The 16,447-nt window shown below is 39.2% G+C and overlaps 1 protein-coding gene across 6 annotated transcripts in view; it reads left to right on the plus strand.

Annotated features, from left to right (window-relative positions):
- The window catches only part of CTPS2 (CTP synthase 2), a 142,820-nt gene that overhangs the window by 6,418 nt on the left and 119,955 nt on the right, over positions 1-16,447 (plus strand). For 3 of the 6 annotated variants that reach the window (XM_059720897.1, XM_059720899.1, XM_059720898.1), the window contains 6 exons: positions 2,175-2,237; positions 4,751-4,956; positions 8,585-8,755; positions 9,473-9,573; positions 12,075-12,191; positions 13,355-13,438. In XM_059720897.1, the coding sequence (XP_059576880.1) occupies positions 2,194-2,237; positions 4,751-4,956; positions 8,585-8,755; positions 9,473-9,573; positions 12,075-12,191; positions 13,355-13,438 (723 nt within the window). In that variant the 5' untranslated portion in view covers positions 2,175-2,193. Of the gene's footprint in view, positions 1-2,174; positions 2,238-2,777; positions 2,885-3,445; positions 3,509-4,750; positions 4,957-8,584; positions 8,756-9,472; positions 9,574-12,074; positions 12,192-13,354; positions 13,439-16,447 lie in introns of those variants that run through there. The other 3 variants (XM_059720901.1, XM_059720902.1, XM_059720900.1) reach the window with 3 other exon arrangements.

Consider the following 16,447-nt stretch of genomic DNA (forward strand, 5'->3'; position numbering starts at 1 on the left):
TCTGGGAGGGCTTAAGGATGGTTCCTTTCCTTGAGTTTACAAACCATCTCTACCACACTCCCCTGATGTTTGCAAAACTCTTTGTTTTAAGAACACAGCCCATAGTGTTTGAATGTTTGTCATGTTAATAAAGAAACTTTTTTCCCAAAATAAATTTTCCCTGAACTGACTCAAACTTTATGCACTGGTACTTCCTGCCTTGTAGCTGAACATTGCTGGAAGTTGTTCACCAAGGTCTCCCTCACATGAATATCCTGATGGATGAAGTTCTTGGGGGCTCAGTTTCTAAGGTCTAGTACAACATAGTAAGCCTCTGGCCACTACTGCCCAGGGCCCTGGGAAGTCTTGCTTCTGGTCTTGCATCTGTTATGGAGCATGCGTGCTGTGGAGTGATTGTATGTAACAGGTGCTACTTGCTAGCATGGAGACACCCGCATTGCCCTTCACTGCTTTGAGGTGCTCAAAACTGCACTGTGTAGTCATTTGGCAGCTGCTCAGCTTGTAGCTGAAGAGTTCCTTTTTGTATCCAGCTGCCCAGTGTAGGGCTTCAGGAGTTATGGGAGAAGCAGTTAGTCCAGGTCCCTGGGCAGCAGAGTGGGGATAGTCACCTTTTCCAGCTTCATGCTGGGAGTGTTGTGTACAGATACTTCCAGGCTGGTGTTCCTGAAGGCCCTAGCATTGTGGCCTTTGCCCAGCTATTTGGTGCTTATGTGCATGAATCTTCCATGGTGGTCCATGACATTCTTCAACACAGTGCCTTTGTGGCTGATGTACACTGAATCACAGTATGCTAGATGTGAGATGGGAATGTGGATGCCATTGATGGCCTCAATACAGTTTGGAACTCCAAAGAGGAAAATTCATCTTTGATCACTAGCAGTTTGGAGATGGAAAACTGTTGTACTAGTACCCTCTAGATGGCATGGCATACCTTCTGGATAGTAATCTAGCAATGGACTTTCCCACACCAGTGAAAGGCATCTGACTGGAGGTTTTGGGGAGCTGCCAGCTTCCAGATGCCAACTGCCACCTCCTGTTCGTTTCTTATGGGTACTTTCCTGTTGGTAGTTTTCCTGTGGAACAGTGGGGTTGAGTCAGCATGGATCTCACCAAAGGTGACTCTACTTATCCTGGATATAGAAAGCAAATTTGGGTGTAAAAGGCAAAATTTTTGAGCGATGTGCTGTGCTTTCCCTGGCCTCTAGTTCTCTGGCACAAGCAGTAGTTAGGGTGGGGGAATTTCACAGCCCTCTTGTGAGTAAGTTGACAGGGGTGAAGGGACGGAATGTTCCTCCTCCCTTTTCCAGGAGCTAGAGAAGGACTGGGTGGAGATGCTCAGATTTATTTTTCTGAGACCAATAACTTGTCTTCCAGCATCCTGTTTTTTTCCAGCAGCTGGCATAGCACTTGGATGAAGAGTTTTTTCCTTAAGTTTCCACCAGACAGGAGCTGGTGGGTTCCTTGGGCCACTCTTGCTAATATTGAACAGTTTCTGGTAATATTGTAATCCAGGGCTGTCCAGCTGGCAGCCTGTGGGCCTCATGAGGCCTACAAAAGGTTAAGTTGATGCTCCAGGGCTCCCACTCAGCTGCTACTGCTCCCCCTTTTGCTCTGGCTGCAACAGCAGTTAAAGGCTCTGGACTCTTCCTCCCTCCTCCAGCTGCTGCTTCTTGCCCCTGCCCCAGGGGGTGGGAGAGTGGGGTGCATGGTGCTGGGACCTTGCAGGCATGCTATACAGTGATAGGGAAGAGGAGGTGTTAGCACAGGCATACAACACAGCAGGAGGGTGTCTGTGCAGCCCAGGGGCCTGTGCCTTGCCCTGTACAACTTAGAAGTTGTATAACTCTGTTCTAATTCATGATCTGATGATTAGGCTTGTTTTTCAAAATACTGTTTGATATTTCTCTTTAATAGGAGAACTTTGCTTAAACTATTATATACTGCTAACTTTTTAACTTTATTTTGTTACTTGCCCCCCACCGCACACACCGACACTCTTCATTTTGAATCTTTGAGAGCAGTGCATGAATAATTAAATGCTGATCTGTCAACATGTCATGGTACTGTACATCTCTGTCTTTCCAGGCATTCATGCTGACAAGTGGCCTGTTGACTTTTAAGCAGCTTATGTCCTTGGCTTGCATGAACATGAGTGCCTATTGTTTGTTTTGCAGGCTGTTTTGTGAGGTGGTAATGTTTGGAAGGCTTGCACTGCTTACAGTAGTACATGGAAGAAGGTATGGTTCTCCTGATGTTTTAGCTTCCTCTAACTATTTCATATCTCAGTATATTAACTCTTAGTGTGAAAGTGTTACATTAACTCAGTGTGAAAGTATTACATTAACTCTTAGAGTGAAAATGTTATAGATGCCCTAGACTTCATTTTTGTTTACTGTGCAGATAATTCTATATGATTTTGTATCTTAAACGATAGCTACCAGCTGTGGCATGTCCTGAAATGGCCATCTGGCTCTCATTAAGGTGTCCTCTCTGACATCTTATAAAAAACAGTGAATCCATTTCATTTGTCTCCTGTCTGGCACATTATCATTGTTTCACTTCCTGTGCCTGATATCCAGTGAGGTACAAGCAGAATAATCAAACCAGATTTTTGATTCTTAGCCAGGAATTGAGCAAGGTCATCTGAAAACAAGGTTTCCTTTATTTATCTTACAGCAAAAGATACGTTAAAATTTGTAAGATATTAATTAAAAAAACTGTAAATTAATGAAGAAGTTGAGGACGTTTGAGTGGAAACCGTGCAGAAACGTAGAACCGTTATGTAGATCGCTGTGGTAGGTGCAGACGTGCACAGGTTTTGGAGTTTGAACCCTCAGTCCGCTTGCCAAGAGTGTTGATGGAAGAAAATTGAGGAGATTTTGAGGTCAGACTTTCAAAATTTAATTGCTCCTGATTCTTCCCTGATTTAATTCATCCCTGATTTTTAACTTAATTATTTAAGACACATGTTTAGATTGCCTGGAATTTCTCCCCAAAATACTCCCGTATATAAAATCTGTGCTTATACTTTAATTCAAAGCGAAGGCTTGTGTTTGTTAGTAGGTTTTGTAGTTATGGTTAGTTTAATACAGTTTCCATCATTGAAAGTGTATGGTGTTTTCATGGTATTACTATAAATAAAGTAGGGTCTACCCAAATTGAGGAGGTGGCTGGCCAATTTCATGGGCAGATCGAGGGTCCAGCCACCATTTTCATGGGTTTGTCATGGTAGGGACTCCCGCGCTTCTGGCTGAGGAGCCCTGGTGACCCTGCCCCCTGCTACTGATTGGTGGAGAGGCCTGTCCATCATATGACCCTGCCCCTCACCACTGATTGGTGAAGAGAGGTAGTGCCGCATGACAGGTAGCCCTCTCAGCCAATCAGTGATGAAGGGCTGGGGCAGCAGCCATCTTGCTTGCTCGCCTTCATGCCTACAGCCCCTTTCATGCCGGGCTGCACAACTCGGAGGACTGGTGACTCTCACTGGGGATCCAGCATTTTATTTTTAGTAAGTTGGGGTTTTTTTGGGCGGGGGGAGAGGGAGTTGTTTTGTTTTGGGTTTTTTTCCCCATGGATTTCACTGAGACTGCCTGACTTCACTATTTCTTTGAAATGCGTGATCATGACTTGAGTAAGTTTCTATATATAAGATCTCAAGGAATATCACATACATCCCAGACTCTAGGAGGAAGGTGGACTAGCTGTGAACTTTAGAGTATATTTCAAATATAATTTATTTGGCACCTGCCTCCATGGAATTCTAGGCTCCACATACAAAGCCAAATACAGTTCATTTAAAAATAAAGCACACAGTAAATATAATTTGATAATTAGACTGACATTATATGTATTTAAATAGCGATCATATACCTATGATCCTATTTGTGTATCAAAGTTCAAGTAATTAACATTAAAATAATTTTGTTTTGGTTTCAAATACGTCAATGTTATTTTTTCCAACTGATAACTGCCCTTCACCCCAGCCCCCTGGAAAAATCCCAGCTCCCTGCAAGCATTTAGACAGCATTTTCACTTTGTAAAAATATTGACGTTGAAAAAACTGAATAACTTTAGCAGGTCCTCTCCCAGGAGATATTGAATGTCTGTACGAGGCCTAAGTTAAGGATTTTAGGTATGTTAATTTGAGGATTTAGGTACCTTAATTTATGTTTAGATTTTACAGTTTACACAGCCTGTTTTTTGGATTATTTAGCTAATAGGAGCAAGAAAGATTTGTGAAGCTTTCATTAGGTCAGCAATATGCTTTAATTTCACTTTATCTATTGAAGAATTATCTATGTATTTTTTTCATATCTATTTTTCATGTATGTACAGGGATATTGCAAAAAGACTAATATTGTTATGGAATACTCCTAAATGTGATGATCCATTTCTTTCACTGAGTCTAGTCACATTGAGTGGTCTCTGATATCAAACCTGTAGAAGTGGCACCACTGGGGTGTCTGTCAGGGAGAATAGCATTTTGGCAAATCATAGGCCTCTAATTATACTCAGATGCATAATAGACAAATAAGAATCTGATCCATTTTCACAGGAATAAGATATTTTTGATCTGACATTAAAAGAACATATTTGAAAAGCTTAACCTTTTAATATTCAGAAGTGGCTTAAAGTCTAGATTGGTGACTACATGTAATGTCTCACTTTCTGAAGCTCACTTTGGTTTTCTTTCTCTTTATGATAATTTAGTATGCTTTCTAAGGATAAATCTGCATTTTGTTATTTTTAGATTTCCAACTCGAGACATATGTGTTGCCAGTAATTTTCCGATGAAGTACATCCTGGTAACCGGGGGTGTCATCTCAGGCATTGGCAAAGGAATCATTGCAAGCAGCATTGGCACCATACTGAAATCATGTGGTCTACGAGTCACTGCAATCAAAATCGATCCCTATATTAACATAGATGCTGGAACATTCTCACCATATGAACATGGTATGAAGGGTGATACTGTTGTTCTGTGTGTACAAGCTGTTCATTTGCTATTCCATTTTATAAGCAGAATTTAAGTTTCTAATTTTTATGAGAGAGGTGTTAGGTCACCTTATGCATTTATTTGACAATGTAAGATTGGTCCGTGCTGCACATTCTCAAGTGTCTTGTCAACTCTAATTTGAAGTAACTCAAGTGTCTGGCTTTCTTGTATTTCTATTAGCAACTGTTCCCCAGCGTAATAGACCTCACTGTTAGGAAGTCTTTCTTGTTATTCATTGCACATTATCTTTGGCCCAGTTTGATTTGTAGAACACTATAGCAAATGCTTTACAAATCTTACTTAGAAAAATTACATTTTCATGTCCATACAGTTCCATACAAATACAGTCACCCATACTGAAAGCCAGATAACCAGGGATCCAGGTTTTATTTTTCCCACGGAAAAACTGAAAAACCTACCAATGTTCCCTTTTAACAGAGAAAAAAAGTGGATTTTCATTTTAATTGAGATACCTGTGGATTTTCCACTTTTGCAAAGAGCTCTTTCCAGGTTGGCAGAGTTGCGGCCTGCAAGAGCTTCTTGCGAAAAGGGCCGGAAACCCTAAGCCCTGTCCCGAGGGGGAGTGGGAAGTGGGGGACCTGAGACTCAGTCAGCCAGGGCTTGGGTCAGGCTCACTTTCCCTCCTGGAGCCTTTGAGGTAGGTGGGGGTTGTAGGGGGCTGGGGACCAGCTGGGGGGGTAGGAAGCTGCAGGTCAGGGATGGGGAGCACTGGCACAGCTTCGGGGGTGGGTGAGGGTGATGGCCAGGGTTGGGGGCATTGGGGGCTGTGGGAAGAGCCAGTGGTGGGGGTGAGAGGCAGGGCAGGGGCTGAGGGAGCGAGGAGGTGTCCATGGGAAGCCCCACGTGGAGGGCCAGCACAGTCTGATGGCGTGTGGACCAAGAGCCACGTGCCATTGTGCTGGGTGGGAAGCTACACATGGAGGCATGGAGTGGCGCACCATCACTCTGGATGGGCTTGTGCTTACCTCCATGTGTGGCTTCTCGCTGGAGTGCTGGAAGCCCCATGTTGAGAACGGAGCCCACCCGGCCCGATGGCGTGCGGCTCCCAGCCCACTCTCCATTGGCCAGTTGCTTCTGTGCCTCCACAGGGGGCTTCCAGCACTCCAGTGGGAAGCCACACATGGAGGCACGGAGCCCACCCAGCATGATGTTGCATGGCTCCTGCCTGCAGTGCTGCAAGCCTCATGTGCTGTCATGGAGCCAGCCTGGTCTGGTGTGAAGGCTTGTGCCAGTGAACTGGGCATGTGCAGGCCCTGGGACTCAGCCAGAGGCATGCACTGCCGGTGGCTCTGCCTGCCATGGCCATGAGCACCCCCAGGGCCCGCTGCCTGCTGCTGAGCCGCTGGTGGCAGGGGCTGTGCACCACAAATACCTTCCCCCTTACACCACCCCCACAAACCCCACATACTCCCATACCAACACCACCCCATACCCATAGCCCCCCGCACAAACCCCACATGGCCCCCCAATACCCCATCCCTTCACAACCTCCCCACAAACCCTACACCTTCCCACAAACCCCACATACTCCCATACCTACACCCTCCACGCCCCTTCACAGCCCCTTCACAAACTTCCACACCCACCCACAAACTCCACATACTCCCATATGCACACCCCTGCACAAATCCCACCTGCCACACCCACACACAAACCCTGTACACCCCCATGAACCCCACACACACATCCACACACCCCACACCTTCACAAATCCCCGCCACACATCCCACACCCACCCCTCAACCATACTAAGTATCTGCATATATTTCTAAAGAAGGTTCAAATAGTGTTATATTTAGTTTAGTTTGTAAAAAAAAGTAATAACTTTTGTATAATTTAGAGTTTTCCTGCACATAATTTTGAATTTTTCTGTGCATAATTTTAATTTTTTCTGCACATAATTCTCTGGGGTGTACAGAGTGGTCTCAGCAGGAGCTCTGATTTTCCATGATGAAAAACTGAAAATCAAATGCCAAAATATTTAGGTATTTAGAATGTATTTTATTATAGAGATTGAGGCAGTAGTAGGCTTCCAAACTACTTTAAAATTGTAAATATGTATCAATAAAACACTGTGTTCAACTGTTACCTATATATATATATAGATATATAGATATAGAGATATTGTATGTATATTTGTGTGTGTGCGTGTGGCCTTTCATTCTAATCTTGGATTTGGGGTTTTCAGTTGGAGAATTTGCAGGGGCTTTTTTGTAAATTGGAGAACTTGCTATTTTTATCCGAGAAAACCAGGATGTCTGCAGATAACAAAGGAAATAACACTTTATGTAGTGGCATAATAAATTAGAAGAGGTGTCTATTGAGCTGCTTCAAGAATTTGTGAGAGAGGTGGTTTCATTTAACACCATTACTAATGAATGATATATCAAATTAAATAATCTATTTAATTAATCAGAGTGTCAGAATAAATCATATTTATAGGTGATATGAAAGAGAGGTATTACAGGGGGATAAGAGAGCTTTGAAGTGATACCATGAGATTCTACTTGGAAAGGTAAATTATTCTATATGCAAGAAATAAATCTGAAACTGATATTTAGGGAAGAAGGAGGAGCAATGCTCTACGTATAGTTAAATATGAGCTTTCAAGGTGGTATTGCAACAAAAAAAAATGGCCAATGACATTTTAGGCTGTTTGAACAGACCTCCTATATCATGTAAGGACTCTCTAATACAGACCAGCGAGACTGTACTTAGCATGTGAAATCAAAGGTAGTGGGGTTGCACATATGAAACAGGGCAAGATTTGATCTGCTCATTTAGTTCTGGGAGCCACAATGCATATTGGAGGGAATTTAATTAACAAAATATATAATAAAGGGGGTTTAAGAACTGGTTAGGAGGAAAGATTAAAATAAATAAGTATAACTTAGCTCAGCAACAAAGATGAGTCAAGTCTGTTATGATTTTAAATATCACTTCTGCATAGGGAGGAAATTTTAGGGATTTGGGTTTGAAGTTAGTTGGATTGAAGAGAAGGAAAACATTCAAGTAAGGACAAATAGGCATAATACTGACTGGTGGCTGAGTTAAGCAAGGCAAAAAATATACTTACCAGAATAACATGTTCAGAAAAATCTACTATACTTTATAGATACATATTCACAGTCTTCAGTTGTCATATGTCAATGTAGCATTTAGAACTAATTCAGTATGTATAGAAACTGCTTTATTCTCCCAATAAAGTATTGTAACACATTGCTGAAACCATATCCACTAAGCATTTTAAATTACTTGATATATCTGCAGTATGATATAACTTTTCTAATTCATTCTCAAAAACATTTATTATTTAAAAAAGTAGTACCCCATCAGTAGCACTTCATTAGCACAGATGCAATGGTCTTATTTGTAACACACTCTGTATTGATATAACATACCGTTTGACTTTTAAACTTATTTATATGTCAAATTTAATACAAAAATGTGTACTTATTATGTTTGCAGTGTTGTTCCATCTAGTTAATAAGATTTAATTTCTTTTCTATATGTTACTTTAAAAGGAAGACTCTATGCAATTTTAAAGTCTTTCATTTTTTTTTCCAGGTGAAGTCTTTGTACTAAATGATGGTGGAGAAGTTGACTTAGACTTGGGAAATTATGAAAGATTCTTGGACATTAATCTCTATAAAGATAACAACATCACCACTGGAAAGATCTACCAGCATGTAATCAATAAAGAAAGACATGGTGACTACCTGGGAAAAACAGTTCAAGGTGCTTTTTTAAAGTTTAAATTCATGCATATTTACTGTAGGCTTCATTAAAATACTTCTCTTGCTAATATACAGCCCTTTCCACAAAACACGGTCATTCAAGTTTTTGTATGATTAGATTCAGGTGAATTAAATGCTGTTTTCCTGGGAGTATGATATGTTGTTGATGATTTGGACTGCTGAAAATGTAACTTAAGTTGGACCATGGACAGTTTGACTAAGAAATTTTACTGACCCTACCACATTTTCTGCTAGATCCCAACATTGTGTCTTTTAGGTGGTCCAGGAAGGGTTTTCTTCCTCACATGCATTCTAGTAAGCAAATTTTACTTGCCCATATGTTTGCAGAGAACAAATTTCAGTTCATTCACAAATATTTAAAACCTTTTTAAATTTGCATGCACAGTTATTTGAATTGGAAGTGCTGGCATGCTCATCTGTTTAGGTTTCAGTGGGGAGCATGCCATGTGGAACAGCTGATGATTGCTACCCTGTCTCACCCATTCTTTCTTGTCAATGAGATGTGGCCATACTTTGGTCCTCTGGAAGGACTTCTGCAGGCTCAAAGAAAGTAGGAATGTGCCATAGTGCTACTGCTTCCCCTTTAGAGTCCACATGTTCAGCTACCAGTGGGTTTTTCTCCCTTCTGTAAATGGAGAGTCCAGTATGATCCTAAAGCAGGAAGTATTTGCATTAATCAATTTGATTCACTTTGCAGTTGTTCCACATATTACTGATGCCGTTCAGGAATGGGTGATGAATCAGGCAAAGGTTCCTGTGGATGATGACAAGAAAGAGCCACAAATATGTGTTATTGAGGCAAGTATGGAAATGATCTCTGCCAATATCTATCTATTTAATATTTGTTACTGTATGATGAATAGATGGAGCTAGCTTTTCCTCCATTGTGTTATCTAGGTATCTGATTCATTGTGAACCACACTAAAGTTTATATAGATAGCAGCAAGAAAGAGACAGAAGTATTGTATGACCCGTGTTGTTAATTATAAGCATAGTAGGCATAGGTTTACCCTTGCAACTTATAATAATGTGACTAGGAAACGCTGACATTTGCTAAAACTATGGATTGCCTCTGTTAAGAGCTGATTCTTCCATAAGACTGTAGCAGCCCATCAGTGTAGATATATTTAGAAGTATCTGTTTTCACCCTGTTTACACAAGCTAGAGCGAATGATTTCCAGTCAGATATGATGAATTTAAAATATTTAGGGATGGTACTTTATTTCCCAAATGTTCTGAGAAATCGTGATGACACAGTAGAAAAACTCTTTAGATCCTAGCTTGTACTTTCCTTCCATGCTGTTAATAATCAGACTTTCAGGAACATCTTGAACCACTTCAGAGGTAAAGATAAGCTTCTTAACTTATTTTTTAGATCTAGAAAAGTTCAGTAGTTAGAGTACAGGAATTTGGCTCCAAAGATATGACTACCGTTTCCAGTTGTGCTGTGAATTGTTTTGTGAACGTAGAGTGGTCACAGTCTATTGTTTCCTGTAAAGTGGGAATGAAAAGCACTCCTTCATTAAAACACTTTGAGATATATGGATGCAAAACACTATATTAGTGCTAACTATTGTTATTACCTCCATTGGTGATTTTGAAGAAACTGTGGTTGGGGATTTAATGAAAGAGTATGTATACTAATGACAGAAGAGAGAAGAATCCACTCTGGCTATGTGAAACAGGTCATAGAAACTTGCTTACTAATTCCAGCATCAAAACCAGAATTCCTATTCACGCTACTGATTAAGGTATTGTATTAGAAGGGTCAACATGTTAAATACACTCAAGGATCAGTCCTGAAAATACTCATAATTCCACATAGCCAAGCTAAATTAATCAGTTTATTAGTAAATGACAAAAAATACTTCTATAAAGAAGACATATTATTATCTTTTTGGATGTCAGAATCCCAGTGGTCACCTCACGTTAGAGATCTGCCTGCAAATGAAAGCTCAAAAATCCATATTAATTGCCTACCTGGTTCTAGCAATAGATCAGTGGAAATTTTTGTGCCTTTCTCTGTGACCAACTTCTTATCTTTGTTTGGTCCACAGTATCTGTCTCAGAAAGTGGAAAGTTTATTTTTGCTGATTATTTCTTCCTATGACATGCTTGTTTTAAACAGCAAGAGAGATATCTGTATTATCTCTCTGAAGTCTAAGAGGTAGTTATCCGTGTTAGTCTTTCATATCATCTGACAAAGTAAACTCGCCTACAAAAGCTTACATCTTTCTGAATGAGTTAGCCTTTAAGATGCCACCCTGCCCTGCCTTATGTCTGAAGCCTAAGGTATGTTGCTTTCACAAGAGTAACTTAGAAGTAAAGAGCATTTTAGGACTCTGATTCATACACACTTTTACACACAGACTTTAGAGAAACAGAAAGCATTAACTAATAGTATTAACCTCAAGTATTAGTTTACTGTTTTTATGAAAAGTATAATTCTTCAGGGCATTTGGGTTACAAAGTGTAATGTTTTCCATTGCAAATTGTTGAAATATGTAGGTGTAGTGTATATGCATTGAATACACATAAAGCTGTATATTGTTTTTTACACTGTAGCTGAAAAAAATGAGCAGTGCTAACAGACACCACGTGAGGGCAGATCAGACTAGGTTCACAAATAACTGTGCTTCATAGAACTGTGTCAGAAGATTGTTTAATGAGCCCAGCGTTCCTGTTACAGTTCTTTCTGAATACGTTCATTTGTAAATGTAGTTAATTTTTTATTTATTTCTTGCTTTTGGTATAAGATGTTTCTAATTAGTTTTATACCAAGTGTATTTTATTGTACTGTAGAGATTATGTGATATTATCAGGTGCCTTTCTCACATTGTCCTCAGTTGTTGATTTAGCAAGGGGGAAACTACAGGTTTGTTTGTTTTTTTAATTTGACTTTACCACAATTCTTTTTAAATATATTTCATACTACTTGATTCAATAACGTTCTGAGATGCTGCAAATTATATTTGTAAAGCATGTATTATTTAGGGGCACCTTCTTGTGGAAGAATTACGCACTTGGAACATTAGTGAAAATGAAGCTATGTTGTAGGGTCCTTCTCAAGTTCTTTAGAGTATTTGGTGTTAATTGAAAATGAATAAAGTTTTATTTATTGAAATATTTCAGTGTTCTTCACAGTGCGTGTCTGCAGAAGCATATTTCATTCACTCTACCTCTTGTATGCAGTGCAGCTGAGATGAGTAGTTATTTTTAAGGCTGACCATAGAGTAGGAATTTTTCTTTTCTTTTGGTAATTTACCACCACCCTAACAGTTCAAGGACTTATTTTCCAGCTGGGTGGAACTATTGGAGACATTGAAGGCATGCCATTTGTTGAAGCATTTAGACAGTTTCAGTTTAAGGTGAAAAGAGAACGTTTCTGCAATATCCATGTGAGCTTGGTACCACAGGTAAATACTCAAGATAAATATATATTTTATTGTCTCTAAAGTTTTGCTTCATACTGTATTCTATATAAAGTGGGAACTTTCTGGAGAAAGTATCAGAAGGATTTAGTATTTTTTAAAGCTTAAAGCAAAAGTAAGTGGCACCATTGAGGCACTGGTGGCCTCAATGAAGTAAACGGGAGGTTTTCCACAGATTGTCTGAGTCATAATTTCATCCGGTGTAGAGTAAAACAGTGCCAATTATTTACTTTCCAGGTTATGTGAGGAAAGCATAATAATGCTCTCTCAGCAGTTAGATTACATACATCTGTTTTATAATCCTGAAATATATTTATTCCAGTCAACTCAAATTTTACTACAAACATTGATGTATTAAAAGGCATTTTTTAAATGTTGTAAGTATTTGTAGATGATATAATTACACAATTTCTTACAATCCTTCCATGTAAGAAGGAAAGGAATGTATTCTGTCCAAAATTGCACGAACCATTTACCCAATGTAAATTGAATGTGTATGTATGAATACAGAATAGGTTAATAAGTTCCAGTGACTTGTGGAAGACATTTGAAGGCTTGGTGACTTCATAAGGATTTCTAGCTGATTTCAAAGGCATAGCTTTGTACCTCTCTCTCTTTCAGTTTTGATTCCATTGCGTAAAAGTACTTCTCTAAAACCTGGCCTGAATTAAAGCCATATGATTAGAAACTTCATAGCATTATTATTATATTGAAATTATCGTGTTACTGTTCTTCCTTGCCCCACTGTATTATGGCAGGGGTTGGCAATCCTTTGCTAGCACTGGCTGGAGCTTGCAACCTGGCCACTGCTGTGGTGTTGCTAGCCAGCTGCCAGATTCCCAACCCTTCTTCAGTAAGGCTAAGTTCAGATGCTGAGGATCAGTGCACTGCAGCAGAAGGGAGTGCTCCCAAGTGGAGGGGCAGCATGGTGCAGCTCTGTGAGACCAATCTCCCATGTTGGATTAAACCTCTTTGCTGGCTCCAGCGCACAGGCCGTAGGTTGTTGACCTTTTTGTTGGTTCTATTTTCAAGCAGGTTTTTGCTCTCTCTGAATACTCTAACTTACACTGACTTTCTTTTTTTGAACTGTAATTGTCCTAACTGTAGAACCTAGTTACAATTGGAGCCTTTAAAACATATCTTTTCAGCCGAATGCCACTGGGGAGCAGAAAACAAAACCTACACAGAACAGTGTTCGAGCACTGAGGGGCCTAGGCTTGTCTCCAGATCTGGTGAGTTTATAAAGCTATGATAAAATCTCCATTTGTAGGTCATCTTGACTACCAGGGTATGAAAAATATTTAAGACACAGACTTCAGTACTTTTTACCTTGAGAGAAAAGGGTAAAAAGGGACATATATACTCTCATAGCATGCTGTAATCCCAAGATATTAAACTAGAAACATCTACTGTGTGTTAATATAGGATAACCACTCACATATCATGGTGTTGCATCCATACAATGTCCTATGTATTCATGCAGTTCCCTTTACAGAGTCTTATAGCAAAATTTTAGTGTGCTGCTTTAAAATAAACTAGTTAAAGCTTAGGCAGGGTTCTCTTTCTTTGGAGCAGAGAAATCTTGGAGGCAGACTCCAGACTCTGTGAGACCTTCAGCACTGCACTTGGGAGGTGGATTGCAGCACAAGGAGTGCTCCAAAGCTATTTTTAATCTGGCTAGATCAGATACTGATAGCCCTGAAGTCAGTGTGGCACAGGTTTCAGTTGCTGAATGTATGCAGGGTCCTAGGCAGGCAGGTAGGTCTGTGTGCACTTGCAGCCCTGGCTGAAACTGTTTCGCTTTGAGGTTAGAAATAATTGTGCTTCACAGTTACAATGTAGACCCAGCTTAAATCAGTCTGACTCCTAGTATGGTCCAGGAGTAGCACAGCATTGTACTGTCATTTGCCCTGTCTCTCATGGCAAAGGCACAGTGCAGACTTAAAGGCCTGGGTCTACATGATACTAGGTATTCCTTTAAGACCTTCATCTTTCTTAACAACCTGGGGAATGAAGGATGCTCAATTCATCCCAGGAGGTCCTGGCACCTTGCAGTCACTAAGGGCTCAATCCTAGTTGGTTGGTTGGTTGTTTTGTGAAGGGGCAAATATAAAAAATAAAAAAAATACTGTGTTCTGCCTATTTTTTTTAATAAATTTCTCTTTCCTCAACATTTCTGAGAAATTACCTGAAAAAAAAACCCCAGAGACCAGAAAGCCACATGCCTAGTTAGAAAATGGAGCTAAATTATGTGGTACTTCATTAACAAGGTATCTAGTGCACCATTAGTAACAGGTATCTTTACAAAAAATTCCTTTCATCCTTATGTTTGGGATACCAATTAAGTGTGATTTAGTAGGTAGAAGAAAGCCACTGAATTTTGTTTCTATCGCTGGTTGCTAAGTAATTACACTAATGAATATGCAGAATTAGAATTAAACTGTCAGCACTTTGAAGGCTTGGCTCTTCATTTCTTTCCTTAAAAGAGCTCCCTTGGAGTTTTTAGGAAAGGATGAACATTAATCTTGTGCAACGCCAATCAACATTGTACCTTGGCAGGCTTGTTCACCTTGCTGACTTTCTTGGTCAAATCCAATAAACAAAAGGAGACCATCCTACTGCCTTAATTTTTTCAAATCAGAGGCCTAATATTGAGCAGCAATGCTTTCTAAAAGCAGTTGATATCAGTTCTATAATTATTAGGTTGAAGATGTTTTGATAGTTCCTGATAAGAAGGGGAAGTTTTTGCAATCAGCTGTTTATAATATTATGACTTTAATTTTAAAATATTTGGCTTGGAAGACTGCTTGAATGATTGGACTCTAGCAAGACTGAACATAGTGAATTGTAAAAGCACTACAGTGTTATTTACAGATACTAAGGAAAATAACGAAGATGCACAAAACAAACTGATTTTGCTTTCAAATGACATAAGCATTCTTTAAATACAGCATGGGAGATAGTTAAGTCATAATGCTGAATTTTACCTGGTCATATAGTAAACAAACATTGGTGTTTCTGGGAATAAATAAATACTTATTTAATTGCCATCATTAACCTTAACTCTAGCTCAAATTAATACTGCTTGATCTGGAAATTAAAAAATGCTCTTCAAATTAAAAAAATATCTTTAATAATAATCTATATTGATTAGCCTCTAATCAAAGTCTGTGTTCATATTTTTACACTCTAACATTTCATAGTTTTTCTACTGAACTACCTATACAATATTATTCTGGAGAAAAAACTGTTACCGTACTAACACATTTTTAGTGTGGGTAAATAAAATAGCCAATATTTCTCATTTAAGTGAATCTATTCGAAACAGATACTTAGGTACTGAAATCAAGCCAACAAAAGTAATAAAGTCAAACAATCCATGGATCATCTGTAAGGTTGCTTCATTGTCATGTCATTTCCATCACTTAAAAACAATAATGTGTGTAATTAGAGGTGAATTGGGTAAGATTTATGATGTTTCTGGGTATCCATTCCTTAGCTTTACTCCTTTATTTTTCAATTTTCACTGTATAAAAATGTGTGCCTGGTCCTTTGGAATACAGGCTTCTTACAGACGTTGAAAAACCCAAACTAAACGGTGCTTTACTTTAAACTCAGTGTGCTCCTGCACCGAGCCCAGCACATGCCCAGAAGAGGCATTGTTGGACCTGGCTTGACCAACATCTATATAGATCAGGCACTTTAGTGGGGCTTTTTTGGTGCTTTTATCTAATAGCTGATTGAATCAGTTTGAGATAAAAGCCCCCAAAAGCCCTGCTGAAGTGCCTCATCTATACAGATGCTGTGGAACTGGGTCGAGCTAACATGTTTCTTCTGGTAAAGTGCATTTTTTTGCTTATTTTTTTTAAATGTCTGTAGGCAGCCAATGTTATCAAAATTCTTTCATCATAATGGTGATGTAAGTACCTAAATGTACTTTCTAAAGAAGTGGCATGTAAGTAGGTTCAGATTTTTGTGATTTAGTAATCTAAAGTCTTTTTTTAAACAATTACTTTATCATAATATGTTCCATCACAATATTTCAAAATGTTAAGTCTAAATCTAATGTAATATGCTACATGAAATGAATTGTATGTGCACAAAGAGTACAACTAATTTCTGTATGCAGTTAAGATAATTATCTCTCCCTATTCTAAAAATTAAGTTTTTAAAAGACTATTAAATTGAGTATGGAATGCTAAGAAAGCAGACTAATCTAATAATGTTTTTTCTTATCCTGC

Source organism: Alligator mississippiensis, chromosome 1 (genome assembly GCF_030867095.1).
Source record: "Alligator mississippiensis isolate rAllMis1 chromosome 1, rAllMis1, whole genome shotgun sequence".
Classification (NCBI taxonomy): Eukaryota; Metazoa; Chordata; order Crocodylia; family Alligatoridae; genus Alligator; species Alligator mississippiensis.